Source organism: Erythrolamprus reginae, chromosome 12 (genome assembly GCF_031021105.1).
Source record: "Erythrolamprus reginae isolate rEryReg1 chromosome 12, rEryReg1.hap1, whole genome shotgun sequence".
Classification (NCBI taxonomy): domain Eukaryota; kingdom Metazoa; phylum Chordata; class Lepidosauria; order Squamata; family Dipsadidae; genus Erythrolamprus; species Erythrolamprus reginae.
In genome coordinates this window covers 25,204,933-25,215,782 of record NC_091961.1, presented here as the reverse complement: position 1 = coordinate 25,215,782, position 10,850 = coordinate 25,204,933, and the positions used below count along the sequence as shown (strand labels likewise).

General features: G+C 43.2%; 1 protein-coding gene across 1 annotated transcript in view; it reads right to left on the bottom strand.

Moving 5' to 3' along the window:
* Window positions 1–3,773: 3,773 nt before the first annotated feature.
* ST14 (ST14 transmembrane serine protease matriptase) overlaps window positions 3,774–10,850 on the bottom strand; it is a 69,311-nt gene continuing 62,234 nt past the window's right edge. The window contains exons 18-20 of the mRNA XM_070765900.1: window positions 8,471–8,607; window positions 4,218–7,197; window positions 3,774–4,083 (exon numbers count right to left, since the gene is read on the bottom strand). Coding sequence (XP_070622001.1) covers window positions 7,036–7,197; window positions 8,471–8,607 — 299 coding nt within the window. The 3' untranslated portion in view covers window positions 3,774–4,083; window positions 4,218–7,035. The remainder of the gene's footprint in view (window positions 4,084–4,217; window positions 7,198–8,470; window positions 8,608–10,850) is intronic.

Sequence of the window (10,850 nt, the reverse complement as noted above, 5' to 3'; positions counted from 1 at the left end):
TCAGAGAGGGGCGGCATACAAATCTAATTGTTCTGCCGGGCTCTCTGGTAGGAGCCTCCCGAAAATTCAAGGGGAGAAATTGCAGACACACACACACGCACGCACGTTTGAAAATTCAAAACAATGTTCTTTATCACAAAATTCAAAATAAACTAAGCACTCTTTTTGTATTGCAAAGAGCACTCGCCCCAAAACAACCGGGTAGTCTGTATAATTTCCCTTAAGCAGTCATTAAGTACTTAGCTAGCAGCTGTGAAGAAACTTCACACTCCTTCTTCTTCCAACGAAGTGAGACACACACACACATATGTTGCTCTGCTTTGGTTTCAAAGGCATGGAAAAAATCAACAAAGTCCAGAAAACAGCAACACACAATTCCTGAAGAACTGCGATCAGATACTCTTTCACAAGGGCCAAACCCACACGCTGCTATTTATAGCAGCAGCCCTAATTACAGCAGCCCCACCCAACCACAGGTGGCCTCATTTTCTCTTGTAATAATCCTTTAGTTGTTGCTTCCTATGCATCACTCTACGCATGTGTGGATGTGTCATTAATTCTTGTTCGGAACCCAGGGATGATACAGATGATTGATCTCCTCCTGGGCTGTCTGCCAAACTCTCCTCCTCCCTGTCACTCATGCCTCCTTGGTCAGAGGAGACTTCGTCGGCAGATTCCACTGGGAGCAAAACAGGCCTGCAGCATGTGGATGTCTCCCCCACATCTACCTGCACATTCCTTGGGGCAGGAGCTGGGCCAGAGCTAACCACAAAAGTTACCAAACTATAAAAAGGATGTTGAGACTCTAGAAAAAGTGCAGAGGAGAGCAACCAGGAAGATTAGGGGACTGGAATCTAAAACATAAGATGAACGTTTGGAGAAACTGAGCACGGCTAGTCTATTGAAGAGAAGGATGAGGGGAGACATGATAGCAGTGTTCCAATATTTGTGGGGCTGCCACAGAGAGGAAGGGGTCACACTATTTTCCAAGGCACCAGAAGGCCAGACAAGGAACAATGGATGGAAACTGAGCAAGGAGAGATTCAACCTGGAAATAAGGAGAAATTTTGTGACACTGAGAGCCATCAACCGAGGGAACAGAAATTGTCACCAGAAGTTGTGGCAACTTCATCCCTGGAGGTGTTCAAGAAGAAACAGGACTGCCATCTGTCAGGAAACAACCTGAAAGAAGACAAGGTGAATTCATCGGTGAATCTTTTTGCAGGAAAATTCATCTCACAACCTGTTGTGATTCAGCCTGAGGCTCCTCAGGGACCGGCTGGAGCTCTGCCGGATCCATGCCCAGAGAAGGAGGACAGTGACCAGGAGGGGGAGGACCAGGCAGACGGGGGAGAGGAACGTCAGGAAGAGGAGGAGGGAGAGCAGCCTGAGACCCCCGGGGGGGCCTCTCCCCAGCTACTAGCCTGGATTCATTGGATGAAGACGCACAGGCTATAATAGACATGAGGCAGAGACGTGCAGCTCAAAGGAGGGGCCAATTAGAAAGGTATTTCCATCCCTGAATTGGCAACAGCTGGGTTTGGGTGTGGTTCTCCTCAGCAGGGTTGAAAAGGCAGGCCCGCCCTTACAGTCTTGTGGAGTTATCAACTGGGAGTCCTGTGACCTTGCTTCGATTCTCGGCGTCTCTGATCTTGGCTTGTGGCCTAGAAGGCTGAAAGACTTGGGGGAGGCGTGGGTTTTATTATCTCCAGCGTTGTTTTTGCCAGCAAGAATCCTGTTTTATTGCCTGGCCTTCGTGAAACCTCTGTGAAGCTTCATAGTGTTCCTATCTGTAAGAACAGTTTTTGTTACCTGTGTTTGCTTTGAATTATATAAACTGCCTTTGCTTTTTACCAGTGTGTCTGGCTACTCTTTTTGGTTGGTGTTGGCGTCTGGGGGGACCCAGACAGAACATAGACACACAGTATTTATTTATTTATTTGTTTGTTTGTTTGTTTGTTTGTTTGTTTGTTTATTATTTGTGTGCAGCCCAGTCCCAAAGGGACTGCCGCTCAGTTACTATACTTTTCCGCTCACCCCCCAAAAAAATTAGAGGGAACACTGCTTGTGGCAACTTCATCCCTGGAGGTTTTCAAGAAGAGACAGGACTGCCATCTGTCAGGAAACAACCTGAAAGAAGACCAGGTGAATTTATCGGTGAATCTTTTTGCAGGAAAATTCATCTCACAACCTGGAATGTTTTTCTTCTCCTTTCAAACACACCAGCTGTGGCCTATTTTACACTTGAATAATCTGTTGCTGGACATTTCTTTTGCTCATCTAGCTTTAACCAAGAGAATGAGCATCTGTGCTTTTCTGATCAGCACAAGGTCTCTGCATGGCTATTTCCTTGGCCCAACGGCTGGCTTATTCTGCAGCTCAGCAGGAGGAGAGGAAGCCAAGTGTGAAATGAACACATTGGACATTTCTGCACTACCAATTTATAGCCTCGCCCGGCCAGCTTTTGCCGCACCGCAAAACTAGCTTTCCTCGGTGATATATATGCACAGCAAAAGCTGGAAGACCATATACATGATTAGTGTGGAAGTACTCATTAAAAATCAAGCAACCATAAATATACTGCTCAAAAAAATAAAGGGAACGCTCAAAAAACACATCCTAGATCTGAATGAAATATTCTCATTGAATACTTTGTTCTGTACAAAGTTGAACGTGCACAACAGCAGGTGGCTTGCACAGAGGCTCTGGGAGGGTGTTTTTGGCTTCCAGAAGGCCTCCGGGGGGGATGGAGAGGGTGTTTTTACCCTCCCCTGGCTCCAGGGAAGCCTTTGGAGCCTCGAAAGGGTGAAACATGAGCCTACTGGGCCCACCAGTAGTTGGGAAACAAGCCATTTTCGGCCTCCAGAGGCCCTCCAGGGGTGGGGGAAATTGTTTTTACCCTCCCTGTTCTGTCGGGCTCGCTGGTAGAATCCTCCCAAAAATTCACAGGTACAAATTTCAGACACACACACGTTTGAAAATTCAAACAATGTTCTTTATAATGAAAATTCACTTAAACCAAGCCCTCTTTTGGTATAGCAAAGAGCACTCGTCTCCAAACAAACTGGTAATTTGTACAAGTCCCTTATCCGTCCTGTGATACTTAGCTTGCAGCTGTGAGACAATTCACAGTCCTTCTTTCACAAAGTGAAACACACTTTGCCCTGGTTTAGTTTCAAAGCGGGGGAAAATCAGCACACAAAAGGTCAAAGTCAGTAAAGCAGTCACGAAACACAACGATCAGATGATCCTCCACAATGGCCAAACCCACAGGCTGCTATTTATAGCAGCCTCACTAATTACCACAGCCCCACCCACCCACAGGTGGCCTCATTTTCTTTGATAATAATCTCTCAGTTGTTGTTGCCTATGCATCGCTCTCCGCATGCGTGGCTGTATCATTAACTCTTGTTCTGAATCCAAGGAAGAGCTAGATAATTGATCTCCTTCTGAGCTGTCTGCCACACTCTCCTCCTCCCTGTCACTCATGTCTTCTTGGTCAGAGGAGCCTTCATCAGCAGATTCCACCGGGGGCAAAACAGGCCGGCAGTATGTGGATGTCTCCCCCAGATCCACAGTCCTTGGGGCAGGAGCTGGGCCAGAGCTTACCACAACACTCCCCAAGCATTAAATTATAACTGTGGTCACTCACACATAAGCTCTTTCGGCACCTGAGGATAAAAAGGTTCGCCATCCCTATTATAGGATCTTACTCAGTCGAACTTTTCAAAAGTATTTCAACCCCACAGTACATGACGAATTAAAATGAAGCATCCATTAAAAAACCAGTTTAATAACAGATTAAGAATCATCAGACATTTCCACTTCATTCAGTTTTCCAAAATAAAAAAAGGAGACAGAAACATCGGTAGGAATTATGTTTGGTACAGTTTTCTCATATTTAAGCTATTTACAGCATTTTTTTTTTTAAAAAAGATACAATCTTTATGTACACACAAACACATCAAGAAGTAAAATTGAGCTGATTAGTTTCAAAGAATTTTGAAAAGCTTTCTTTTAATGTGAAATAAAACCGTTAAGTCTGCACTGGAATCTTTGTGCTTTAAAGCAGGGGTCTCCCACCTTGGCAACTTTAAGACTTGTGGACTTCAACTCCCAGAATTCTTCAGCCAGTTGGCTGAGGAATTCTGGGAGTTGAGGTCCACAAGTCTTAAAGTTGCCAAGGTGGGAGACCCCTGCTTTAAAGAACGGGACACAATGAAAAATTTCCCAGTTTGTTAAATATCCTTTTCATTTAAGTATCCTGGGTAGGATGGGAAAGGCCCCTTCCCATTTGTCCTATGTCTGGGGAACAACGTCGTCAAGAACATATGTAATTTTCTCTAGTATACAACTTTAGAATATCATTAAGTTTTACAGTAATGAACCATTACTTGTCCATCGATTGTATAAACAGCAACGGTAAAAAATAAGACAGATCATACAGTGAAATACAAGAGTCTTGTCCATTGGTTTGCAGAAACATTTTAGCTCCATCTAGCTCTACTTAATAGTGTTTGTTCCCTAAGCAAACTCATCCTTTCTTTCACTCAAAGGCTTAGACAGAGGCACTTACCCTACTCAAAGAAGGCTCATATTCTGTCGATGCAGACAGCAAACACCGAAGCAAATCAGCATTTGACACCACAAGATAGAAGTGCTCCCTAAAAGAGGCTGGACTACAACTCCTAGAACACCTAACCAATAACTAGGCCAATAGCTAGGAAGAAGAATAAGAATGCTAGCAACACAACGGCTTCCATTGAGAGCCCCGATTATAGAACGGGCATTATCTTTAGCCATCAACCTATAGAGACCCTTAGGTAGCCCTAAGAAGGAAGAAATGCTGTCGAGTACCATAGATTAAAACAAGGCTGTACAATTATAAGGCACATTGTGGTAATGCCAATCTGCCCCAAAATGGAGCAGAAAAAGGAATCCACCCATACAAACTTACACGCACACTCACACATACAATTACATTCTCTAGATCTCTCTACATCTATCTCATTCTAATGAGGTAAGCAGGTGCAGAGGGACTTGGGATTTAAAAAGTGCCAGGTCTCAGAGATCTATGCCCCGTATCAACATTTCGCCCCCAATCTCATGGACATTGATGGCTAGGCATTGCAAAATTCCCAGCCAGCTTATTTTGGTGTCCAAGATATCTGGGGGAGGGGCAACTTAGTGAGGAAAGGGCTACTTAAAAGCTCCTGGATAAGAACGGGATTTGGACAAGGTGACCAGAGTGCCAAGGGTCTTGTCAATCATCTCAGAATGCCTCTCAAGAAACTCAGGAGACCAAGGTTTCAAAAATATCTGAAACGTGCAACATTTCACGAGAGCCGAGAGGTGCTTCAAAGAAAGTAGGCCTTGATGTTGACGGGATGGCTCAGGAGATGACATTCCACTTAGATGCAAGGCACAAGCTTTTCAAAACTCAAAAAAAGCAAGATAGGTGAGCTCCCAACTGGCTTACTTTGAATTTCTCCCCTTATTCCCATTTCCATCCACTACATTCCACCTTTGATAGAATTGTGATTTCTTTTTCACTGTTGGGAAAACCCAGAATCATCTGGGGTTGTTGTTGTTGTTTTTATGAAAGGAAGAGGCAAGTGGGTTGCAAATCCCAAATATCTCAACTTGATTTTTACACGCAGGCACAGAAGAGCAAAAGGCTATTTTTTTCCCACCGATTGTCGGTTTTTATCCTCAAAGGCATTTGGGAGATTTGCAAGCAACCTCAAAAATAATCGACAGAACCCTTGTAGAACTTCATTCTGGCCTACAAAAAATGCTAAAGTCAGGACTTTTTAAAAATACTCAAATGGATACAAATAGGGTTTAAAAAAAACACCAAGGAGGGATCTCAATCTAAATTATGCTGGTGGGTGAGATGTAAAGACAGGGAAACAAATGAAGAAGGGAAAGAAAAAATTCACGGGGGGTTAAAATATATTGGCTGTCCCCTCCCTCTTTCCTGATTTTCTTCCCTAGGTCTTTGCATGTCGGATCAGCATATTATAAAAAGGAGGTGAAGCCAGAGAGGGGAGATATTCCCTTAAAAAGCAGCAAAATCTTACATTGCAGACTGAGTACGATTTTCAGTGCTTACTTTGTCAGTATAACAAGGCTGTACTTTATACACAATTCTGCACCGATATTGTGAAGGGGGTACAGGAAAAGGGAGAAAAAGAAGTCATTAAATCAAAGAAGTTGCTGTCTTGCGTTTCTGCGGCAAATATCCTGAATATCACTGGCTATGAGCAAAAGACAGCTTTTTTTAAAAAAATACTTTCCGCTCCCCTTTAATGGTCCCACCAAATTTTTGCAGGGATATTATAGCCCTAAATCAATCCCACATCCTAGCAAAACTGGAAATGGTCACAATTCCCTTTCCATAGGAATTCTGGGGAGTTGCACACTGAGACAGGAAAGATAGTAACTTCCTCACTCTTAATGAGGAATTTTAAGGGAAAAGTTATCGGATGTAGTAGGATAATCACAGGTAGCATTGGGTCGGAAAGGAAGGAGGAGAAGAACAGGGTGTCAAGCCCAGAGACCTCCAATCTGTTTTCAAAACAGCCAGGTTGGTCTTCTTTTCTTTCAACTGTCATCTGTTTGGAGCTTGGGGAAAAAGAGGAGCCCATATAATCCAGTCTCAAATTGGTTCCAACCTTCCTTTGCACTCCTGAGCAAAAATTGGATCTGTGGCGGAGCTACAAGCCGGATAAAAAACTCAGTTTGGGTTTAAATGAAGGATTACGGTATTGCGGTGATCTCGGGAGACGGGAGCAAGGATAGAAGCAGCTGCAGGACTCTCCAAGGTGACAGCGGTCCATGTACAATTCATCCATTTGTGATCAAACCAACCTTCCCCACCCAGAAGACCCAGAGAACAAAAAGGAGAGAAGGTTCGAGCGTACGAAACAGGGGGGTCCCTTCACATCATGTGGGAAAGTCTTCTTCAATGGCCAGGTTGACCGACCTGTGCGAGGGGTCAGGTGTGTGAACAATCCTAGCGGCAGAAACCGCCTATAGCCCTGTTTTCTCTTTGATCCATGTTCGTAGCTTAGTGACCCGGGTGTAGATTCCGGGCTTGTTCCGGCGAGCGCAACCATCTCCCCAGCTGACGACACCGGCCAGGAACATCCTACCGCTCTCCTGCACGCTGACCAGTGGTCCCCCGGAATCTCCCTAAAAGGAAATGAGGCAGCAGTTAACCAAGGAACAGAATCTATGGTGCTTCCTTCCAGTGGGGGCAGCCACTTATCTTGCTCCCTGGACGGTCCTCGGCAGCTGTCGTGAGCGGCTGTGCTCCCGACATGTGCACACATGTGCCCTGCATAAGATTTGGCTTCTGTGCATGCATAGCAAACCAAATCTTATGAGATTGGGGCTATTTTCACCAAAGTTTTGGTGCATCTTATACTCTGAAAAATACGGTACATTCTAAGTGTGCCCAGAGAGAGAAATGCTGAATCATTAAGAGTCAACTAAATAAGCTGCAACCTGATTGGTTGGTAAATATATAAACCTGTAAGAAACCTTTGCATTGGTCTCTGTTGGTTGCTGTGGTTGCAGAGATTGTCATGGTAGTAATGGTTGACTAGTTGTAGTGTGGCTTATGTATAGTAAGATAGAGTATAAGTAATAGTGTAAATAGAGAAGTAATCTTTGCTACAAAGTAGTACAGTGTTCCCTCGATTTCCGTGGGGGATGCGTTCCGAGACCGCCCGCAAAAATCGAATTTCCACAAAGTAGAGATGCGGAAGTAAATACACCATTTTTGGCTATGAACAGTATCACAAGCCTTCCCTTAATACTTTAAACCCCTAAAATTACCATTTCCCATTCCCTTAACAACCATTTACTCACCATTATTACTGGTACTCACCATTAAATAAAATTAGTGATCCTGATATTCATAAATGTAATTATTTATTAACAATAATTATTTTTTTTGTTATTTATTTGCAAAAATTATTAGTTTGGCAATGACATATGACGTCATTGGGTGGGAAAAACCGTGCTATAGGAAAAAAAACGTGAAGTATTTTTTAATTAATATTTTTTGAAAAACTGTGGTATAGGCTATTCGCGAAGTTTGAACCCGCGAAAATCGAGGGAACACTGTAAATATATTTTTTCAAGAACTCCTGCTGAAGACTTCAGCTTCTTATATATTGGTCTGTGGCTGGCTGGGTGGGTTGGGTTAGTTTCCAAAAGTGCAGCTCTGACAATATACAATAGAAGAAGAGGACCAGAGTGAGATGGGCTGAGCACCGTCTATACTCTATGCTCAGTGGCTGCTTTGTTGCCAAGTGCCTACAAGGATAGTAAAGGAGCAGATAGACCTCTCAAAGCTCCTGAACAACACTCTATCATCTGGCTGGACCTCCTATTGATTGCCACCGAAAAACATCTTCAGGGCTTGAACATCTCCAGAAGAAATCACAAAATTCCTCACCTGGCAAGCATCAATTCCTCCCGTTAGGATTCCTACGCACATCATTTGCTGGGTGATTTGATTGGCCATTAGGGATTCACACATGGTCTGATTGATCACCCGGATGTTTGCCTTCTGCAAAATACTGGCACCAGCAGCTGCCAAAACAAAAAACAAAACCCAGAAAGGTTTGTGTGAGATTTAGGAAAATTACATAATCCAAAATGGCAATCAGGATGCAGTTACAACAGTCGCAGGGTCCCAAGTCACCATCTGACAAGCAAAATCAATGGGGAAAGCCAAATACGCTTAATAACCATACAAACGAAGTCATAAAATGGGTCACGGTTCATTTAATGATTGCACTGCATAGCCATGGACATTCCAAATCCTAACTCTGATTATACATTGAGGACTATCTGTACCCAGGACCCTAGGCATTTGGGGAAACAATGTTATGTGTGAAAACAAATGGGGTTTTCAAACATTTTTAGAATGTTAATCTGTTGGTGTAGCCACCATTGAGATATCCTTGGCCTTTGCTCTTTATGACTGGCTTGGCTTTCAATGGATGGAAACTAACTGTTGTGGTTAGCTCTGGCCCAGCTCCTGCCCCAAGGACTGTGGATGTGGGGGAGTCATGCTGCAGGCCTGTTTTTCTCCCGGTGGGATCTGCTGATGAAGGCTCCTCTGACCAAGAAGACATGAGTGACAGGGAGGAGGAGAGTGTGGCAGACAGCTCAGAAGGAGATCAATTATCTAGCTCCTCCTTGGATTTGGAACAAGAGGTAATGATACAGCCACGTATGCGGAGAGCGATGCATAGGCAGCAACAACTGAGAGATTATTATCAAAGAAAATGAGGCCACCTGTGGTTGGGTGGGGCTGTGGTAATTATTGAGGCTGCTATAAATAGCAGCCTGTGGGTTTGGCCATTGTGGAGGATTATCTGATCGTTGTGTTTCGTGCCTGCCTTGCTGACTTTGACCTTTTGTGTGCTGATTTTTCCCCGCTTTGAAACTAAACCAGAGCAAAGTGTGTTTCACTTTGTGAAAGAAGAAGGACTGTGAATTGCCTCACAGCTGCAAGCTAAGTATCACAGAACTGATAAGGGACTTGTACAAATTACCAGTTTGTTTGGAGACAAGTGCTCTTTGCTATACAAAAAGAGTGCTTCATTTATTTGCATTTTCGGTATAAAGAACATTGTTTTGAATTTTCAAACGTGTGTGTGTCTGGAATTTGTATCTGTGCATTTTCGGGAAGATTCTACCAGAGAGCCCGACAGAACACTAGCCAAGGAGAGAAGCCACCTAGAAGCAACCATAAATTTCCTAACGGTGAGAGCAATCAACCAATGGGACAGAAATTGTCCTTGCTTTCAGAAGTTGTGGGTACTCCATCAAGATGAGACTATTTGCCTGAAAGGGTATAGGATTTCCTGCTTGAGCAAGGGGTTTGTTTTGAAGACCTCTAAGGTTTCTTCCAACTTTTTTATTCTATGTTGTATGTTCTATGTTCCTGAATTGAGGGAGAGTTGGACAGTGTTTTGCAACCTGCAGCAGTGGCACAAGCATGTTTACCTTCTTGCATTTTGCCACCTAGGAAAAATTTCAGAGGGAGTCACTCATTCGTTTACATTTAGAATAGAATAAAAGAATTGGAAGGGACCTTGGAGGTCTTCTAGTCTAACCCCCTGCTTAGGCAGGAAACCCTACCACCACTTCAGACAAATGGTTATCTAACATCTTCTTAAAAAGAAATATACTGGAAAATGTACTGATTGACAAAATATACAGATGTGCAGAAATGGACGAATTGACAAAAGAATTGAAAGGACAAAGTGAATCGGATTAGTATAAGGTTTGGTCAAAATAGTATGGGAAAAATAAGAGAAAAACAGTGTGATAGTGTGGAAAAGACTAAGAAACGGGACAATGGAAAGATATGATATATTGTAACATATAAAATTTAGATGTGGATTTGTGAAAAAATGTCATGTTTAAAGAAAAAAATAATAAAAAATAATTTTAAAAAAACTTCCAGTGTTGGAGCATTCACAAGTTCTGGAGGCAAGTTGTTCCACTGATTAATTGTTCTCACTGGCAGGAAATTTCTCCTTAGTTCTAGGTTGCTTCTCTCCTTGTTTAGTTTCCACCCATTGCTTCTAGTTCTACTCTCAGATATTTTGGATAATAGTTTGACTCCCTCTTCTTTGTGGCAACCCCTGAGATATTGGAACACCACTATCATGTCTCCCCTGGTCCTTCTTTTCATTGAACTAAACATGCCCAGTTCCTGCAACCGTTCTTCATATGTTTTAGCTGCAAGTCCCTTAATCATCTTTGTTGCTCTTTTATGCACTCTTTCTAGAGTCTCCACATAATCTTTATCTTGTGTT